Genomic DNA, 19,359 nt, shown 5'->3' on the forward strand with positions numbered 1-19,359 from the left:
TGGGACCATGAGGTGGATGGAGACACAGCACATCCCAGAGCCAAGCACAGGTGGCATGAGCTGGATCACAGAGGAGCAGATGCTGCTTGTCACCATTCCCAAGCTGACCTCTCATCTCCCCTGCCAGCAGGGACAAAGCCAGGGGGCCCCAGAGGTCACTGAGGGGTCTGGGGGAGATGCGGCACTGCTGGGATGGGGGGAAGGGGCTGTGCTTGACAGAGATGATGATCCCATGGGGCAGGGAAGGCTGGTGGGGGAGGAAGTTATGTGCTGGTGCTCGTAACAGGATGGATGCCAAGAGGTACACATCCCTGAGGAGGTTTTAGTGCTTGGTGGCCCAGGATCTTCTCACCTCAAGCTGCTTGCTAGGGATCAAGGACAGCACTTCATCTGTCCCAAGAGCCACAGCCAGAGCATAAACGGAGGGAGAAGTTAGCTGCCCCTAATCCCATCCCTGGCTCTGCTGTTGCCCCAGAATGGGGGGCTGTAGCTGGCATTCCTGCCCCATTGCCATGGCAAAGGATTCCAGGGGCCCCATTTGCTGTGGGTTTGAAACTGTAAATTTGCAGTGGAGAAATGTGGCTCTTGCTGCCAGTGTTGCTGCCCTGCCTGTTGGATGCCTGTCTCTGCTCTGGGCCCCCCATATCTCGTCTCACAGGACTGTGTGACCTAGAGGTGCATGGCCAGCCCACATAGGTGGCACATCCAGCCTGCCCAAGTGGTTTGGGCATGGAGCAAAGATGCCATGGAGGCTTGCAAGACTGTCACAGGCTTTATTTCTACATTTAGCACAGCATGGTGACCCCATGTTCCCCTTTTCCCCATCTCTGCCACTGTTGTGGTGTGGCAGATCCACCACTCCCAGCCCTCCCTCTGTGCTGTGCTTGGCACCAGGAGCTGCAGTGCCCACAGGGATCTTGGCCAGCCAGGGGACTTTAGGGGTGCCCAGCCCCTGGCTCCAGCAGTCCTGGCAGCAAGAGGGCTGTTGGGCACCTGCAGGCATCACTGTGGCTGGTATGGCTTGGGGTCTCCGGGGAAGGGCAGGGCAGGTGCCTGGTTGAAGTGAGCCACGAGGAAGATGCCAACGGTGCCACACACGAAGAGAGAGGCCATGATAAAGAAGCAGACACGATCGATCACCTGTCCCACCATGATCCACTCCTCGCTCTCCTGCCGGTGGCACAAGAAGGGTGAGGGCTGTCCCCAGTGCTCCCCACGTGAGTCCCTCTCCCCCCAGTCCTGACTCACGCTGCCAAAGTCGTTCTGCTCCCGTGTGGCATTGGCAATGTGGTTGCAGGCATCCACACATGCCCGGATCTCAGGACCTGCCTCCTCCAGGCTCTGGCAAAAGTCTTGGGGACTACCACTCTCCAGGCCACGTCCTATGAGCAGCAGAGGCAGCACAGCCGGCACCAGTGAGCACTCGGCCCCCTGGCACATTGCCCAGCTTCGCGGGAAGGTGCCGACCCCCTGGAGACACTCACCAATTTTCTCCAGCACAGTTTTCATCAGCCCATCCCTCTCCTTCTGCTTCTCAAAGAGCAGCTCGGTCCGGGCTTTCCAGAGCATGTACTCATCGGCTTTCACCATGAGCCCAAGGGAGCTGCATCTCCGGACAGCTTGTGGTGGCCCTGGTGTCTCCTCTGACACAGGCATGCCCAGGTAGCGAGGCAGAAGGTGCAGGAACACCTGGACACAGTGTTACTTGAGGGGATATGACCCCCTCACACCCAGTGGGTGCCATTGGGTCCCCTGGCATTGCCTGGAGCATCCCTGCGGAGTACCTTTGTGCTACTGGGATGCTGGGCGTGTTGACACCTGCTGCTCCCCAGTGTTGGGAGTGACTTGGAGGGGTTTAGTGGCACTCTGTGATCCACTGGGGACATCTTTGTGCCAGGACTTGCACTCAGATGAAGGCATGCCTGCCACCCTGCTCCATGAAGGACCTGGCCTCAATCCCCAAATACCCATCCCATTCCCCATGTTAAAGGGTAGAGAGATGACAGCAGGTACCTGGCGGACTCTCGGGGACATGGAGTGAGTGTTGGGTGTTCTCAGGGAGACATTGAGGACAATGACAGCATTCACCACGATCACCACTGTCACCACCATGAGGAAGGTCAAGTACCTGGAGAGAGGGCACAGAGCCTCATGTGGGGCTGCTGGGTCACAAGCTACGGACGTGCAAGGTCCTTCTCAGTGCCCTTCTGGGCTGGAAGTTGGGGACTGGCAGTGGGATGTGAGCAAGTGATAGCCCTACCTGGGCTGGGGGTTATTTCTGCACCAGGGTCCTGTCCCTGGGCACTGGCTGCTGCACAGCACCTGAAGACCCTGCTGGCACAGTGTGACAACAGGGCTGGCACCCCTGTCCCCATGTGTCACTTACTTCCCAATGAGTGGCACAGCCTGGGAGGTCTCAGGCACCTTCTGGGCAATGAGGAAGAGAAAGACAGTCTGGGCCAGGAGAACGTTGATGGAGACGGTGCATTTCTGTCCACCCGCTGCCAAGGAGAGGGAAAAGTAGAGTTTGGCATGGGGCAGTGGTGTGGGCATTGCCCTCCTTAGGCAAAAAGCCCCCACCCCAAAGCTGAACTGGCCAAGTCCTGTCTTGAGGCTTTAATCAAGGGGTACCTGAAAATTCACACAGTTTCCCCCCAGATATCACAGGAGCAGGCAAGAGATGACACTGATGGGACAAGGAGCCCTTCCTGCCGTGTTGCTGCCCCCTTGCACATCCCCATGCCTGCAGTGGGCACAGCACCAGTGTGTACCTTTGGCAGGCAGAAAGTAGACGAGCACGCCCATGGCGGAGATGAGGACACAGGGCACGATGATGTTGATGACGTAGAAGAGCGGCTTGCGCTGGATGATGAGGTAGAAAACAACCTGCTGGTATTGGGTGTCATCTGGGGTGAAGTGCTCTGAGTTTATGATCTTCCGAGCAGGGCGGTGCTTGATGGCCCATTCGCCATTCTCTGCATCATCACAGTGCCACATGAGCCCCACTGCCCCAGTGGGGGCACTGGGGCTGCCAGCCCCGCAGTCCAAGTAGGGGAGGAAGGGGAGGACTGGTGATTATCATGAGCCCCACAGGGCAGCCAGGCTGGGCGCAGTGCTAGAGCCACTTGGAAGGGAGATGAGCACTGTGCAACATGCCATGGTGCCTATGCAAAATACCCCAAAAAGCTGTTGGATGGGGCAGCTGGGCACATATGGGGCACCTTGAGCCCCTTGGAGGCTCCCAGGGCTTTTAGGTGTGGGGGTGGGGTGCCCACATCTCCCCATTTCCAGGGTGCCACGGAGGGAAGCTGAGTGTGACACTGGGTGATAGCACACTGCTCTCCCCTGCTCTCCACGGGAGCGATAGATTTTTTCCCAGTCAAGATCGCAACTCAGGCCGGTAATGAAAAAATAAATCTCGCTGCCCGAAAAGCATTTTGTTCCTTCAATATGCAATTAAAATGTGATGGAAAACGTCATTGTTTGGCCATGACAGCTACGTTCCCAGCATCAATCAACCTTGCAGGAGCAGTGCTCTCCAGGAGCGGCTGCCAGGCAGTGAGAGCCCCGAGCCAGGGTGGGGGGTTAGAAAAACAAATCTCTCCTACACTCCCGCTTCCACTAATAACTTAAGTGCCCATGTAATGATGGGAGCTGCTAATAGTCCCTGAAGCACTGCTTTTGGCAGCCACCAGCATGGCAGCAGATCAGTTGGATACCCCTCCTGGTGGGACATACTTATGCTGGGGGGGAGGGGGCTGCAGTGTTACCTGTGAAAGCCTCGGGGTCGATGACGATCCACTCCACCGTCTGGCCTTCCTCCACCGTCAGCAGCAGGTTGATTTCATTTGCACTGTATGTCTGAGACCTGGGGAGAGACAAAGTGGTGGCAGAGGCTGGCATGCAACGGCCTGGATGGGCAAAGGGTGCCAGTGTGGCACCAGGTCATGCTGCATCTCCAGCTCTGCTTTGGGGTGCTTAACTTGTCTGTGGTGCCTACTGCCAGGTAGCAGGGGACAAGTAGGTGGCATTTATCTGCCATTTATCTGGGCTCAATGTCCCAGGGCAAAGGTGGGCATCCCATGCTAATCCCTGTGTCCCAGGAGGACCTGCCATGGAGCCCATGCTCACTGGAAGACCATGGTGCAGTTCTGCCAGTCGAAGGGGAAGTAGGTGACGTGGATGACGCAGACACTGCGGTAGATGGCAGGGGGCAGCCAGTAGATGCTGCCATCAGGAGATACCAGCACGTTGGCGTAGAGAGTGATTTCAAACGTCCCATCGATGCTGAGGGGGAAAAGGGTGGGTTCAGCCCCAGATTGTGCCTGGGGGGCAGCTGCCACCCCTGTGTGGGGTTATGTCCCCATTGCCCTGTGACGTACTTGTTCTCCAGAACGATGTCAGGCAGCCAGACCATGGTGGAGGGCACCCGCAGCTGCTGGATGTTGTCGTATTTCTCAGGGTCCCACTGCAGGCGATAATCGGACCATTGCTGCAGGAAGCAGAGCAAAGGAAGAGGGGTCATGGTGCTCCCCAAGACAAGGGAGATTGTGAGCTGTCTGTCCTGTACTGCCCACAAAATGGACTCAGCCCCCCACAGAAGGGGGTGCAGATTATAGTGCCAGCCCTCCATGGGGTGCCACCCTGAGGTGCAAACATGGCAGGGGGTGATCCTGCCTGGAGGTGAGGGGTCTCACCATCTCGATCCAGACGTTGGTGGTGAGGGTCTCCTCTCGCTCATTCTGGCAGGGAATGAAGGAGGGAGGTGGGTTTAGTGCCCCAGCTGCTGCCCCACATGTGGGGACAAATCCTCTCCCACTGTGGGTGCCAGGGGACCTCTCTCACCAAGGAGATGAGGTTGGTGAGGGTGAGCTTGAGGGAGACATCGATGATCTCGTCCCCTCGCAGGGCCGGGCGCAGTTGCCGGTTGTAGTTGCTCATGAGGTCTTGGAGCAGCTTCTCCTCCTGGTTCCTGCAGCCCACACCTGGAGAGGGCACACGCCAAGGGAACACCCCGGGGTGGGGACAGTGGGGCCACCAATGCCCCCAAGATGTGATGTGTTGAGGGGGAGGCAGGGGGTGTGCATGGAGAGGGGATGCCCAGGTCTGTTACTGTGAGCGAGCACACTCAGCTCTGTGAGCCTGACAGTCGAGTCAGTGCCCTGCATGCAGCAGGGGGGGTGCATCCCCCCCACATCCCCCGCCCCACTCACCCCAGGGACCTCTCCAAGGGCAGGACATGGGGACAGCAGGTTGCCAACACGGGGACACCCCGGTGGGAAGGTGCATGGCACTGTACTCCCAGGGGTGACAAACCCTCCAGTGCAAAGGTGGGGGGTGGTCAGTTCCCCCCCCCTAAGCCTCTCCCTGGGGCGGGCACCCCTTACCTGCCAGGGCGCAGAGGAAGAGGAGGAGGCCGTGGCAGCGCATGGCGGTGCCGTGGGGCGCAGGGGCTGGGGCTCTGCTCCGCCGCCCGCCCGGCGCTGTTCTGGGCCGGGCGCCCGGAGGGATGGGACAGCTGTCCCCTCCTACCGTCAGCTGTTCCCAACAGCCACGGGGGCTGGGGAGGAACGGGTGACCACCCACCTCCCCCCGCTGGTGGGGTGATGCCAGTTTACTGGGAAGCTCCTCTGAGATTTTGTGCCAGAGGGGTTGGGATTGGGGCTGGGGGCAAATTAAGCTCCGTGCCTCAGTTTCCCCATGTCCCCCATGGAGGCATGCATCTCCTTGCAGCAGAAACCCACGTGCCCATGGGTTATGGAAAACGGGTACCACGCTGCCAGGACCTCCTGTCACCACCAGGGCAGTGGCTGCCCACAGGGTATAGGGTGAGGAAGGGGCAGGCAAGTCCCACCACGCCCAGAGAGTAATGCCCACCCTGGAGGTGCCAGGCCCCTTGTAGGGGGGAATTCCACGTTGCGGGGGAATGGGGGTGTGGTGAGATTCCTGGCTCAGCAGAAAAGATGTGACAGCTGTCCTGGGCCACCGCCGGTGGGGGGACATCAGCTGTGCCCCTGAAACCAGAGCCCTGGCATCCCACTGCTGAGCTGGGGAAGAAGACAGCCCTCTGGACCCCCAGCTCTGCACTGCTGGATGGGGTGTGCTGGAGGGGAACACTGTGGGTTTGGCTGGGGGATCATGGGGGCGGGGGGTAAATGTGGGCACTGGTGGCATCTCTGCTCACTGCAGTGGATCCGCATGGGATAGTGTTACATCGGGGGGGATACATCCCCTTCCCCTGCCCGTCCTGCCCCCAGTGCCCAGCCCACAGGAGTAGCAGGGCTGGTACCACCACACCCCTCTGGAAATTACCCCTTCCAGCCACAGCTGAGATTCACTGTGCTCAGGACACCCAACAGCACCCATTCCCTGGCTGGGCATCACCCTCCCCAGCACACACACAGTGCTCAGGGTGGGCATCATGCCCAGCAGGGGACACTGAGAGAAGCCACCAGTTCAGTGCCCCATGGCAAGAAACATCCAGCTTTATTTTCCCAAGCCAAGGCAGGTGAGGGAGAAGTACATGGGACCCCCCCCCACCCCTTAGACGAAGCGCTTGTTCTCCTCCTGGTAGTTGTAGGGGTCTCCAGCGAAGGGCAGTGGTGGCGGGTGGTTGTAGATGCCCATGAGGAAGATCCAGAGGGTGCCAACCACCAGCGTGGGGGTGATGAGAAAGAGGCAGAGGCGGTCCAGGGTCCGGGCCACACGATTCCAGTTGTCAATCTCCTGGGGAGAGAGTCAGGAGCCAGGCAGTGGGGGGCACAGTGGGCACAGGGAGCCCCCTCTACCCTGCCCGTGTCCATGGCCCCACCTCGTTGTAGCTGTTTTCATCCCGCATGTGCTTGACAATGTCATTGGCGTTGTCAATGACAGGTTTTATGTGCTCATAGAGCTGCTCATCACCTGTGACTGTGCCCTGCGGTGCCAAACCTGGGGGCAAGGGGGCAGTGAGATGGGCTCCACTGCTAGAGACCCCCGCTCCACCACCCTTCCCCATGTCCCCATGGAGGGGCTGTGGCTCACGGGCAGGGGTGACGCGGCTGACCAGCCCGTGCCGCTCCGACTGCTTCTCGAACATGAGCTCGCTGCGGGACTTGACGCTGAAATACTCCTCTGCCTTGGCAATGTAGCCAGCGGAGCTGCAGCGTCGGATGCACGGGGCACCCGCCGGGCTCTCATCCTGCTGTGTCATGCCCAGTAGCCGGGGCAGGCTCTCCAGGAAGACCTGGAACACAAGAGGAGTTGTCAGGTCCCTTGGACACCTCCCCAGTGCGATGCCATCTTATCCCCACTTTCTGTCCAGACTACATGTGGCAGAGATGGGACACCCTGTTGCAATGTGCTGTGCTGTCCCGTGTCCTTCGTGGGGCACAGTGTCATCCCTGTGCCCACCAGTACACCCACACCCTGCTCACCTCTTTGACCCAGTCAGACATGACATGGGTGCTGGGGGTACGGAAGTGGAAGTTGAGGACCACGACACAGATGATCACCACAGCTGTCACCAGAAGCATGATAAAAAGCAGATACCTGGTAGGGAGCATGGACTTGGAGCTGGCATTGCCACAGGGGCTGGGCACAGGCAGAGCTGCCCTCTGGCACCATGGGGAACCCACAATGTCCCCACTGCACCCAGTGGTGCCCAGGACTCACTTGCCAATGAGGGGGACGGCGTGGGAAGTGGCAGGCAGGCGCTGGGAAATTAGAAGGAGGAAGACAGACTGGGCCAGGAGCACTGAGATCACCAGGGTCATCTTCTCACCACCTGGAGAGCAGGTGAGTTCAGGGAAAACCCTGCCCCATGTGCCTTTCCCAGTATCCCCAGTGCCACGGTTGCCCTTTCAGTGTCCCACCATACAGTGCCCCATATTGGGTTTTCTGTTATGGGGGTATACCAGGGTCCCACATGGAGTATCCTGTCCCCAAGCATGCCTCTGCTAGGGTGTCTGGCTGGGATGACAGTGTCTTACATGGGGATATCCCAGAACTGGGATATCGCTGTGCTGAGCATTGGGGTATCCCCATGTCCCAGGACATGGTGCAGGTGTGGGACACGGAGGTGCCCCGGGGCTGTGACTCCCATGCCGCAGGGCTCACTCACTGTCAGCAGGCAGGTAGAAGACGAGGATGACCATGAAGGCAATGAGGATGCAGGGTATGACGATGTTGATGACATAGAAGAGCGGCTTGCGCTTGATGATGAGGTAGAAGGTGATGTCCTGGTGCTCACTGGTGTCAGGGGGAATGTCAGGGTAGATGTTCTTGCGGGCTGGGCGGTGGATGATTTCCCATTCCCCATTCTCTGCCAGGGCACATGGGACAGCACATGGCATGGGGGACACCTGCCATGACCGTTCTCACCAGCCCCACCAGCACTGATCTCCCCGTCCAGGGTCTGGGTAGCTCCAAGTCTGGTGGGTTGGGTGCCAGGGTGCAAAAGCCCCAGGTACATGGGTGTCTCCGTGACAGAGTGCCCCAACTCCAGAGTGGCACCCAGCCCTGCACAGGATGTCCCACTGCCACAGGACATAGGAGAGAGCACAAACCTTACCTGTGAAGCCTTCGGGGTCGATGATGATCCACTCCACTGGGTAATCCTTGCCTGTGTCCAGGTCGGTGTCTGTCTTCAAGTGCATGTTGATCTCCAGGGCACTGTATGCCAGTGACCTGGACCACAGGAGAGAGGCAGTGAGGAGCTGCAGCTGCTACTGGGCACACACCACCCACCCACCCTGACCTCCAGCATGACGGACTCAGGCCACCAGGTCACCTGCAGACCCCCACCTTGCTGTACCCCAACAGCAAGGGGAGGGTGCTAGCAGCAGCAGGCACCACAGGGGGATGGGATGCCCACCCTGCTGCCCTGACCCAGCAGCCCAGCACCTGAATCTGAGGGTGCAGTTCTGCCAGTCGAAGGGGAAGAAGTCAACGTTGATGAGGCAGGTGCTGCGGAAGATGGCAGGTGGCAGCCAGTAGACATAGCCCGTGTCGTAGAGGAGGACATTGCAGTAGTAAGCGACCTCAAAGAGCCCATCATTGCTGTGCCGACAGAGAGACAAGGTGATGGTGGGGCTGGGAAGGGGCCAGGGGAGCTCTGGGCATGCACCAGGCACAGTTTAGGGGATTTGGGAGGGGAAACTGAAGCACAGCTCACTTGTTCTCCAGGACTATCTCAGGCAGCCACAGCATGTCTGCCGGCAGGCGGAGCACCCCAATGTCCCCAAAGTCGGACTTGTTCCACTGCAGGCGGTAATCGGTCCAGCCCTGGAGGGGAGGATCCCCAGGTCACCCCCTCACCATGCTGGGCCACCCCGTGGTGGCACAACTGATGCCATGACACCTGTCCCTACTCACGTGCTCGAGCCATATGCTGGTGGTGAGTGTCTCGTCCACTTCTTTCTGCAACAACAGTGTGGGGCAGTGAGATGCCAAGGTGTCCCGACAGCTCGGGACCCCCAACACTCAGCAGCAGAGTGAAAGAGAAGCAGCCTCAGGGGTGACATCCAGCCAGACCTGGGGGTGAGGCATGGCTGTGGGGCTCCCCACGGTGGGCACTGCCCACTGGGGCTCACCAGTGAGATTAGGTTGGAGAGAGTGAGGGCCAGGTAGACGTCCACGACCTCATCAGTGGAGACAACAGGACGCACCTCTTTGTCATAGCCCTTCTCCTTAAAGAGGTGGTGGATGAGCCTTTCCTCCTGGTTCACGCAGAGCCCACCTGGGGGTGTGGAGTCAGGCAAACCAGGGGGCTAGTGGGGCTACTGGGCCCAGTGCCACCCCATAGGATGGTATAAGAATGTAGGAGACAGGAACAGGCCAGGACATTGTATGTTTGTGCTGCACAGGAGCACAGACATGGACATGCAGGAATGACAGACTTGCGAGAGCACATTGGGTGCACATGGGCATAGGACAAGGACATGGGCATGGACACAGGGACACAGAAATACAGACCTAGCACATAAAGGGGCACACAGACACAAGATACTTGGGTACAGATCCAGTGGCATTGTGCACATAGATGGATGCACACACAGAGGCACACATGGACCCAGTGTATGCAGGGACACGTGGTCAGAGATTTGGTGTCACTGTACACACAGACAGGCATACACAGGGACATACAGATACAGTGACACTGGGAACAGATAGCACATGGCCTGGGCTGGGACACGGCTTTGGGAAAGAAGCACAAGGGACACACAATGAGGGGATTCTGCCAGGTAATACCCAAAAAGCAGCTCTGGGGACCCTCGTGCCCTGTTTGGACCCTGCCACCGTCCCACCAACCCCATTGAGGGGACCTGGAATCCCCCAGCAATAGGGCACCCCATGTCCCAGACCCCGCTCACCCGACAGCATCAGTGCCCCGAGCAGGGCCAGCTGCTGCGGCAGGTTCCCCATGCGGTGCCCGCGGTGCCCTCGCGCCGTGCCAGGCCCTGGCTGCCTCCCTGCCTGGCCTGGCCGAGCGGATGTCCGGCTGCCGGACAGACTAGGAGATGGATGGTGCCAGGTGCTGAGGGGGAAGGGTACCGGCACCGGATACCCGCTCCCAGCCCTCTCTTCCGGCACCCCAGCGTGCAGGGAAGGGGAGACAGGCAGGCACAGCTGGACTCACAAGCCCCACGGGTGACAGCTCATCACCCTGAGCCTGGGCACCCCAGCACGGGCAGTGCTGGGCACGGGGAGGAGCGGTCCCTTCCCTGCTGCTCAGAAGTCCCAGTGATGCTGCTCAGGGTGGCAGAGTCCCCACAGGTGGGAGGGGTTGGTACCCACTGATGCCCAAGCACAGGGGTGGCACCACCCTGCCACCCACCAATGGCCCAGGGCACACTTGGCCCCTGCACCGGCAGGTTTCACGTGGGTCCCTGGTGGGGTGTCACCAGGGATGAGCACCAGTACTGTGCCATGGGTGTTGCCATGGGCAGGAGGGGTGTCCAACCCCCAGTGAGGGTCTGGAGAGTCAGTTCCAGGTTGGATGCAGCAGGAATCAAGGCTGGGGGCATCGCTTCGGGGTACAGGGTGCATGGGAAGGGGGAGATGCAATGAGATGTCATAGCCCCACTGGAAAGCCCCTCCACTCTCACCCACCTCATCAGCACTGCATGGCATGCTTGCTTCACACTCACTGGCTACTGGAAAATAGAGCCCTTCTTTATTGAAAAATAAACCTTCTCTGTACAAATAAATAACAACTTAGGTACCTTTGGGAAAAAATGGGGTGAGGATGGGGTGAGGATTGTCAAGGTGGGTGGTCCCAGGAGAGAGGAGGACTGTGATTCCTGGCTGAGGTGCTCCAGGTACTGCCTGGGGCACCATTGCCCTGGGGGAAAGCCAGGAAGTGCTGATGGGAAGAGGGAAGTTGGGGCACGATGAGGGAGGAAGAGCCTGAGGCAGGGAGGGGACTGTGTTTGAAGGACATAAGGGTCACCTGCCCCAGTGCCCTCTCCCCATGCTGGAATGCTGCTCCAGGGGCACCATTAGGTTTTCAGCGCTTCGAGCGCCAGAGCAACGAGGCCGGGCATGCTGCGGGCCAGCGAGTCACTCTCCAGCCCCACAAGGCCAGTGAAGGCCGTGGGCCGGCCCCCTACAGTGGCCCGCACCTGCGCCCGGTACAGTCCCTTGGTGTTTTTGGAGCCCAGGTCCACGAGGATCTGCAGGGAGACAACGGCACCATGAATCCCCTGGGGGAGCCAGGGGCAGAGCAGGACAGTAATGGGCTCGGGGGTGGCATTTGTCGGCTGCCAGGGCGGGGGACTCTGAGTGGCTGGACAAGGCACTCACCTCCTGGAAGGTCATGGCCAGGTCAGTCTCGGGCACCTGCAGCACCCAGGCGTACAGGTCACGCACCGCACCCACCCGCACTGCCGACTCGTTGAGGCTGGGGCAGGCTGCGACCCCGGGAATGGGCAGGAGAAACATGGAGGGGGACATCAGGGTGAATTGTGTGGCCCAGCCTAGGGAGGAGCACCCTTGCTCTGGGGACACTATGGGAGCATGGGTCCCTGTGGAAAGGGATATAACCAAGGGCTGTCCCACTGAAATGGGACTAGCAATCCTGGGACCAGGGTGCAAGGCTGAGGCTGAGGTTGTCACTGTCCCCATGGTGGCACGTGGCATCCCGCAGGGTTTGTGGTAGCTTACCTTTGCTGGCACCTGCCTCCTCCTCCTTCTCCTCCTGCACCCTGGGCAGCTCTGTGGACACCAGCTCACGTTTCTCCCTCAGTGCGGACCCTGCCACCAAGAGAGGTGTGACACTCCTGGCAGGGACACGGCCGGTGGGCACTCTCCGCGCACAGAGCCGGCTGGAGAGTGGACATCCCACTGCCCCCAGACCCTCCAGGCTCACAGGGCTCACGGCTTGGCAGGGGGGTCCCTGCCAGCTCTCTGGGTGCCTGTCGTGGCTCCATAGTTTCCAAGGCAGTGCCAAGGTCCAACTCTGCCCGCAGCTGGGTGAGGAAGGCTCGTCCCTGTCCCACCATCTCCTCCACCACATCTTCACCCTGCTGAAGGGAAGGCAGGGTGATGGGGTACCCACAGGACACCTCTGAGAACAGCCAGGTGCCTGGTGGCAGAGTGCAGGGCACAGCTGGGCTTTTGTCAGATGGGGCACTGGGGACATGCAACTGCTTGTGGCAGTGTTGGGTCAGATCCCAAGCTGCAGGGTCAGACCCATGGCTGGCTCTGCACTGCCTGGACTGGGAGCACTGGTTTCAGTTGGGGAGGATGAGATGCCCCCTTTGTAGTGGTAAAGTGAGATGGCTGCACAGGGAACAATAGACCCATGGGATGTCCCTGGTGGCACAGTCACCAGAGGGGCAGGGGCTCCCCCAACCTGTCCCTTCCCACATACCTGCAGAAAGAGCTGCATCTCCCCGGGGAGCTGTTCCCTGTCCATTGTGGGCACTGGGGGACTGCTCCCCTCCATGGCCCTCAGCGCCTCCATCCAGTCTTGCAACTGGGGTCCCACTGCCCCAAAGAGGTCTGCAAAGGGGGGCAGCCGCCTGGTCCCCCACCTGCAAGCACATGAGGTGAGCTCAGACTGGTGTCCAGCAGCACCCATCCCCAGGGCAGTGCCACCCGGTGCACCCCACTGGGCACCTCTGGGAGAGTGCCCTCGTTGCAGGAGGAACAGGACCCCAGTGTTCAGGCTGTCCCCAAAAGCCATGCCAGTGCCCACTGTCATCTTGACCACCTCCCCAACCCTTTTAGCCCCTCGTCCCATGCCGACCATGCCTCACCTGGTGGGGACTTTCTGGGGTCCCTCTGCTGTGGGCCTTGAGTGGCCCCCTGCCACAGCCAGCTCTGAGGGGACAAGAAGGGGACAGGAGAGACAAAGGGAAGGGGAATCCCATGGGGGTGACAGGGCAGGCTGCTGGTGCTCCAGCCATCAGCTCAGGGGAGACTGATGGGACCCCAAGTGGATGTGGGGTGGTCCAGCACAGGAGAGTACCTGGGATATCCCTGCGGACACGGGGAGGGAAGAAATGCCCATAGATCTTGCCCAGGAGCTGGGGCAGAGTGCGGCTGAGGAAGGAGAAATCAAACTGGTTTCGGATGAAGTCCCCAGCCTGGCGCAGGAGATCCAGCAGGGTCTGGGCGTAGGAATGCAGCTCTGTGGGCAGAGAGGACCCTGTGGGCACATGGCCCTGGCGCCACACCAGCCTCATGCTGCCAGAAATGGGGTCACTCCCCACACCCTAGCCCTGCCACAGTCCCCCAGCTCACCACATCGTCTTATCCTGGCACGGCAGGTCTCCTCAGCCAGGCGGGCACAGGTGGCCCGGCCCTGAGGTGCCCGGCAGGATCCGGCATAGAAGGCGCAGAGACGGGTGCGCTCAGGGTTCTGCCGCTCTGGGGGTAGCTGGGCCAGTGCCAGCAGGTCGAAGCAGCTCGGTTCTCGGCTGCCAGGGACAGCTGTGAGAGAACCGGGGCTGCAATGAGGTGCTGAAACCTCTCTGGGTGTCTCCGTCCCCCCTACGGTGCAGCCAGTGGCACTCACAGTCCATCTGGAGGCTGAGCCAGTCCGTGAAGGCAGTGACGCGGGTGTAGACTCCCGGTTTGCCCCGCTCACCACAGCCGTCACCCCACGAGGTGATACCGTAGAGGACAAAGTGGTGTGAAGTGGGGTCTTGGCATGCCAGTGGGCCCCCTGAGTCGCCCTGTGGGGGAGATGCTCATCCATTGGGCTTGGCTGGGACCCCAACCACATTGACTAGCTGTGGCACGTGCCCAGCAGCCCTGTGTGCCACAAGGGATTTTTGAGGTGGTGTAACAGCAGTCCCTTAGGCCCAGGTGTTACCTGACAGGAATCGATGCCTCCAGACAAGTACCCAGCACAGAACATGGCACTGGTGAGCAGGTCCTTGCCCAGGGCACCCCGGCACGTCTCCTGGCTGAGCAGGGGCACCTGTGCCTCCATCACCACATCAGCCACTGGTCCCTCTGCCAGGCAATGCACCGATTGCAGTGTCCCCTGTGCCTGGACGTCTCTGTGCCCTGGCTTGGTGCGTTGGGACTTGGCACACGAGAGGGCACAGAGGGGGACACCCCACGGGGTGTCAGAGTGGCTCTACCTTCATAGAGGGAGCCCCAGCCCGCGATGTAGCAGGGAGTGCCAGGGCTGGGCTCTGTGGGGCCACTGGGAAGGCACACGGGGCTGATGGTGGGTGACGGGGCCAGCGGCACTGCCAGCTCCAGCAACGCCAAGTCTCCGTGAAAGGTCTTGGGGTTAAACTGGAAGGAGATGTGGGGGTGTCAGTGGGGGGCCCTGGGGCATGCACAGGGAGGTCAGGGGGGTGCCCACCTCCACCTACCTTAGGATGAGGCAGGATGCGTCGGATGGGCACTGCCCTCTCGCCCACACCCGGCTTTCCCAGCTCGTGGTCACCCACCACCACCGTCCACGCCAGCTCATTACGGTTTCTGGCAGGGTGGGGGGCAGCTAGTTACAGAGATGTTGGGGTACCAGCCCATGCCCCCCTCTGCAGGGACATCATCCCCGCAATTGCTGTGCACCACGCCGTACCCGCCAAAGCAGTGTGCCGCGGTGAGGACCCAGGAGCGCCCCACCAGCACCCCTCCGCACATCAGCTCCCCGTGCAGCCGCACCGACACCAGCCAGGGCCAGGCACCCCGTGGGGCCACGCTGCCGCCCATGATCCGTCCGCGGGGGGCCGTGGCATTGGCTTGTGGACCCCCACGGTGCCCACAGCTCCCTGGGAAACAAAGCCGGGGTGAGAGGGGGTCCTGCAGCCCTGCTGCTGGGACACTCCCTCTGCCAGGTGGGCACGGGGCGTCCGGGGACGGTCGCGGCAGGTGGAGGGGGTGGCGGGGGCTCAGGCGCGTCGGGCGCGCTGTCAAGCCTCATCGTGCTCACGGAGGCGAGCGGGCGGAGGGCCGGGGGCACCCCGCAGCCCGGCAGCTGCCGACGCTAACCTCTGCCCCCCGGCCCAGCAGGCAGCCGGGGGCCGGGGGCGCCCGCTGGCGTGGTGGGGGGGTGGCGTGGGCACCGCGGGGCCGCCCCGGCTCACCTGGCGTTGCCACCTCTGCTGCTGCATCAGGACCCGGGGCCGCGGCTGCCGTCTCTGCAGGGACAGGCTGTCAAGGCACCAGTGCATCCCTGCTGTCCTCAATTCCCCCCAGTTCCTCTCAGTGCCTCCAGACCCCCATCATCCCGAACAAACACCCGTGTACCACCCCAGGAGTGCTTGCACCCCCAGTGACTCAGTGTCCGCAATCTCTCAGCCACCTTTGCTTGCCCCCTTCTCCCTCCCAGATTCTCCATTACCTCTCAATGTCCCATTCTCCCGAAAGTGCTCATCATTCCCAATACCTCCATCCCCCAAATCTCCACCTCTTACCCCAGATCCCAACATTCCTCCCAACCTTCCATCCCACCAAAGATACCCCATCATTCTATTGTACCCCCACTTTCTCCATTCCACAACTCCGTCCCAGTATCGCATCACTGCCAATGTCCCATATCCCCTCCAAACCTCCCCTGGGAATGCCCCGTTTTTTATCATAGGTTTTCCCTCTCTGGGAGGAGCCAGGGGGATGCAGGTGCCCACTCACGGCACTCCTGGAGGCGGTTCTGGCAGAGCCGGGCGCTGAGCGGGGCACAGGTGTGTGGGGCCCCCTCAGGTGGGCACAGATGCTGGTAGGGGGCACAGGCCTGGCTCAGTGCCCAGTTGCGCTGGGGCAGCTCGGGCAGTGCCTGGGCATCCAGCAGGGCCTGGCAGCTTGGGGGCACAGCTGGCGCTGCAAGAACAGCAGGGCTGTGAGCATCATCATGTCCTCCCTGCCCACCTCTGCCCAGGCCATCCTGAGTTCTGCTTTGGTGTGGGTGGGAAGGGGGCATGATAAGCTGTGTAGTCAGCACATTTTGGTATGGTCTTCTGTGTGCTGGGATATGTTTTTGAGGGGATCTCTGAAAAGGAGACAAGGGATCAGGCAATGGTTTGGATAGGGCTTCGGGTGATTGGGTAGGATACAGAGAAGATGGAAACTGCTTGGGTAGGGTCTTCAGGTGGTGTTTTGGTAGGGTCTCTAGCAGTTAGGGATATATTTTGGGAATCTGGGTAGTTTTGGTAAAGCCTGTAGGGTAAGCCAATAGGGGAGAAGGTACATTTTGAGTAGGATCTTGGGGTCCAATTTTGTTAGGATTTCTAGGGGATGAGGTGGTGCTTTGGTAAGGACCCAAAGAAATATTTGGCAAGGGTTTCTAGGCATGGGTGCAGGTTTTGGCAGGGTCCTTTGGGCACAGGATGGTGTTAGGATAGGACCCCTGGACTGTGTTTGGGTGGGGATCCTGGGCTCTGTTTGGGTAAGGCCTCCTGGGGATGGGGCAGTGGGGGCCGTGGGGTCATGACTCACGTGGGCAATGGCCGGTGATGTTGGCGCAAGGTGGGAAGAGGCAGGGGGCACAGAGTCCACAGGCCCCTCGCTGCCGCTGCTGCTCGGACAGCGCCCGCTCCAGTGCCAGCAGTGCGCTCCTCAGTGCTGCCTCCAGCACCAGCGTCCCACGGCTCGACAGTGCTGATGGACACACACAGGGTGCTCAGATTCCCAGAGCCCCCACCACTGCCCCCCACTGCAGCCATGGGGTGACCCCAGCCCGCCTGGTGCCTGTGCCCCAATATCTCTGTGGTGGGTGTCAGGCTGGGCACAGCCTGTCACCTGTTGACATTGCCTAAGGTGACAACCTTTAGTGTCACCTCTCTGCTGGTTGGCACATGGGCACTTGGGTGTTTGCCCAGGTCTCTGTGGAGACCCCGTGGACAGATGTGTGTGCAAATGTGGGCATACAGCAGGGTGTGAGCCTGGGCAGGTGTGCCCACATGTGTCAGTGTGCAGGTACCTCTGTACACACTTGTGTGTGCACTGTGAGTGCACACCTGTGTGTGCCAGGGTCTGCATGTCCCCATGTGTGTACAGTCCTGTGTGTGCCCTGTATGTACATCCCCCCATGTGTCCCTACCTGTGTTCGCCTTCCTGCTGGCCATGCCCTGGCAGAATGTCCCCTGGAGCTGGCAAAGGTACCTGGGCAGGAGGGAGGACGCAGGGCACCCTGCATCCCCTGTGTCCCCTAGTGCCACTGGTAGCACTTGACACCCAGTCCAGGCAGCACAGGTGTGTCCTGGGATCTGGGGGTCTTCACCAGGGACCTGGCCGTTCTGCTTGTGCTCCCTCCCCTCCTGAGAGTGAACCCAGGGGTCCCAGCTCCTACAGCAGCCCTGTCCACAGCCAAACCGTCCCACAAAGATGCCCCCATTCCCGTGCCCCACTGACCTTGCAGGATGCTGGCCGGCATGGGATACAGCCCCTGGCCCAGGGGGACCCCTCCCACCAGCTGCAGCAGCAGCAGAAGCAGTAGAAGCACGGGGGGGACCAGGCGGACCCCGAGAAGAGCTCCCCGCGTCCTCTTCCCTCCTCGCTCCATCCCCGAGCGGGCAAAGGGGGGCAGGAGGGGGGAGCCCCCGAAATGCCCGAGGCGGGAGAGGAGGGATGGATATATACGGTGCCCCCCGGGCGGTGGGAGGAGAGAGGGGCCGGGGGAGCACAAACAGGCGAGTTCATTAATGTCGCGCCAAGATGCCAGCTCGGGGCGGGGGGCGCGGGGGGGGGCGCAGCCGGGGCCTCAATGCCGCCTTTGTTCGACGGGGCCTCCGGGCGGGCAGCATCAGACGGGTGCTGCGCTCCGGCGCTGCCCGCGGCCCTTGATCATTTTCACGCCAAGCCCCGGCCGCGCCACCCTCCCTCCTGCGGGCCCCGGGCGGGTGGGAACGCACCGGCGGCTGCGGGCGCGGGGGGCCCGGGCTGGGCGTGGGAGCCCCGCCGGCGGTTTCAAAGCGGGCAGCGGGCCGGGAGCGGTCGGGCGGACAAGGCGGGGGAAGGGGAGGAGGGGGGGCTCCGCGGGGGGGTCCTCTTCTCTCTGTGCCACCCCAGCCTTGGCTGAACGGGCCATCCCGTGCCCAGCACCGCCACCCCCGTGTTGAGCACAGGCTGTCCCCAGGGACCCCCCTCCGATTTCTCTCTCAGTTTCCCGTGTCCTGCCTGGGGTGCAGGAGGGAGGATGTGCCCCGGGGAGGGGGCTGGGGGCAGGTGGGGCCGGGGCAGCGGCTGTCCTTCTTGCTTGTCCTTTCTGTCCTTGTTAAGCAGTGGGCCCGGGTTGGGGGCAGCCTTGGCCCCAGGAATGGGGGGGGCTACACTCACCAGCCCAGCTGGAGAGGATGCCTCCGTGCCTGTCGCTCGGCTTGTCATTGGTCCCACGCTTTTGGGATGCCACCGTCCTGCTCCCATTGCCGTCTTCCTGTGCCCACGGGCTCAGCTTCAGTTCCTGCGGCGGGACAGGGTGCGGCTGCATCTCTATCACCTCTTTGGGATGCAGGGGATGCCCATGCCCCCACCTCTGTCCCTATAAAGGGGACTGGGGTTTCTGGGTCCCACATCCGTTTGGAGGGTGCCCATGTCCTTTTTTCTGTCGTTGTTAGTGGCAAGGGGTGCCCGTGTCCCCATGTCCACTGCGGGACAGGGGGTGACCGTCCCCCTATCTCTTTCCTCCTTAGGGAGTACCTATGTCCCGCTCTCTGTCCCCATTAGGTGCAGGAGGTGCCCATGTCCCCATCCGCATTTCGAGTCCAAGGGGTGCCCGTCCCCATTAGGGGCAGGAGCGCCTCCGTGCCCGCGCTCCCCCTCGCCCCCCCGGCCGCGATGGTGCCAGCAGGGCGCGGACAATGCCGCTTCAGTGGTACATCAAAGGCGCGGGCTGCCCGCGGCTGGCACGGCGACAGGCCCGCCGCAGATGAAAGCCCCGGCCCCGCTGGGCTCCCACCTCGGCCGCGGGGGCACGCTACG

The 19,359-nt window shown here is 61.3% G+C and overlaps 3 protein-coding genes across 3 annotated transcripts; all 3 read right to left on the reverse strand.

Moving 5' to 3' along the window:
* Positions 1-796: 796 nt before the first annotated feature.
* On the reverse strand, positions 797-5,458 carry CHRNG (cholinergic receptor nicotinic gamma subunit). Its single transcript, XM_032697719.1, has 12 exons — positions 5,388-5,458; positions 4,846-4,985; positions 4,698-4,742; positions 4,383-4,492; positions 4,132-4,287; positions 3,771-3,868; positions 2,772-2,975; positions 2,387-2,501; positions 2,014-2,128; positions 1,485-1,689; positions 1,249-1,382; positions 797-1,170 (listed from the first exon to the last, which is right to left on the reverse strand). Exons 1-12 carry the CDS (start codon positions 5,428-5,430, stop codon positions 1,003-1,005), a joined length of 1,533 nt encoding a protein of 510 aa, XP_032553610.1. The 5' UTR covers positions 5,431-5,458; the 3' UTR covers positions 797-1,002.
* Positions 5,459-6,461: 1,003 nt separating this feature from the next.
* Positions 6,462-10,404, reverse strand: CHRND (cholinergic receptor nicotinic delta subunit). The gene is made up of 12 exons (XM_032697718.1): positions 10,353-10,404; positions 9,573-9,718; positions 9,355-9,399; positions 9,155-9,264; positions 8,884-9,039; positions 8,552-8,667; positions 8,102-8,302; positions 7,654-7,765; positions 7,416-7,530; positions 7,024-7,225; positions 6,812-6,930; positions 6,462-6,726 (listed from the first exon to the last, which is right to left on the reverse strand). Exons 1-12 carry the CDS (start codon positions 10,402-10,404, stop codon positions 6,544-6,546), a joined length of 1,557 nt encoding a protein of 518 aa, XP_032553609.1. The 3' UTR covers positions 6,462-6,543.
* Positions 10,405-11,480: 1,076 nt separating this feature from the next.
* Positions 11,481-17,944, reverse strand: PRSS56 (serine protease 56). The gene is made up of 17 exons (XM_032698008.1): positions 17,794-17,944; positions 16,879-17,040; positions 16,078-16,263; positions 15,534-15,587; positions 15,029-15,218; positions 14,817-14,925; positions 14,577-14,736; positions 14,303-14,445; positions 14,003-14,162; positions 13,729-13,917; positions 13,454-13,615; positions 13,242-13,305; positions 12,854-13,016; positions 12,359-12,506; positions 12,145-12,234; positions 11,785-11,891; positions 11,481-11,654 (listed from the first exon to the last, which is right to left on the reverse strand). Exons 1-17 carry the CDS (start codon positions 17,942-17,944, stop codon positions 11,481-11,483), a joined length of 2,412 nt encoding a protein of 803 aa, XP_032553899.1.
* Between the last annotated feature and the right edge of the window lie 1,415 nt (positions 17,945-19,359).

The sequence above is a fragment of the Chiroxiphia lanceolata genome, chromosome 10 (assembly GCF_009829145.1).
Source record: "Chiroxiphia lanceolata isolate bChiLan1 chromosome 10, bChiLan1.pri, whole genome shotgun sequence".
NCBI classification, from domain to species: Eukaryota; Metazoa; Chordata; class Aves; order Passeriformes; family Pipridae; genus Chiroxiphia; species Chiroxiphia lanceolata.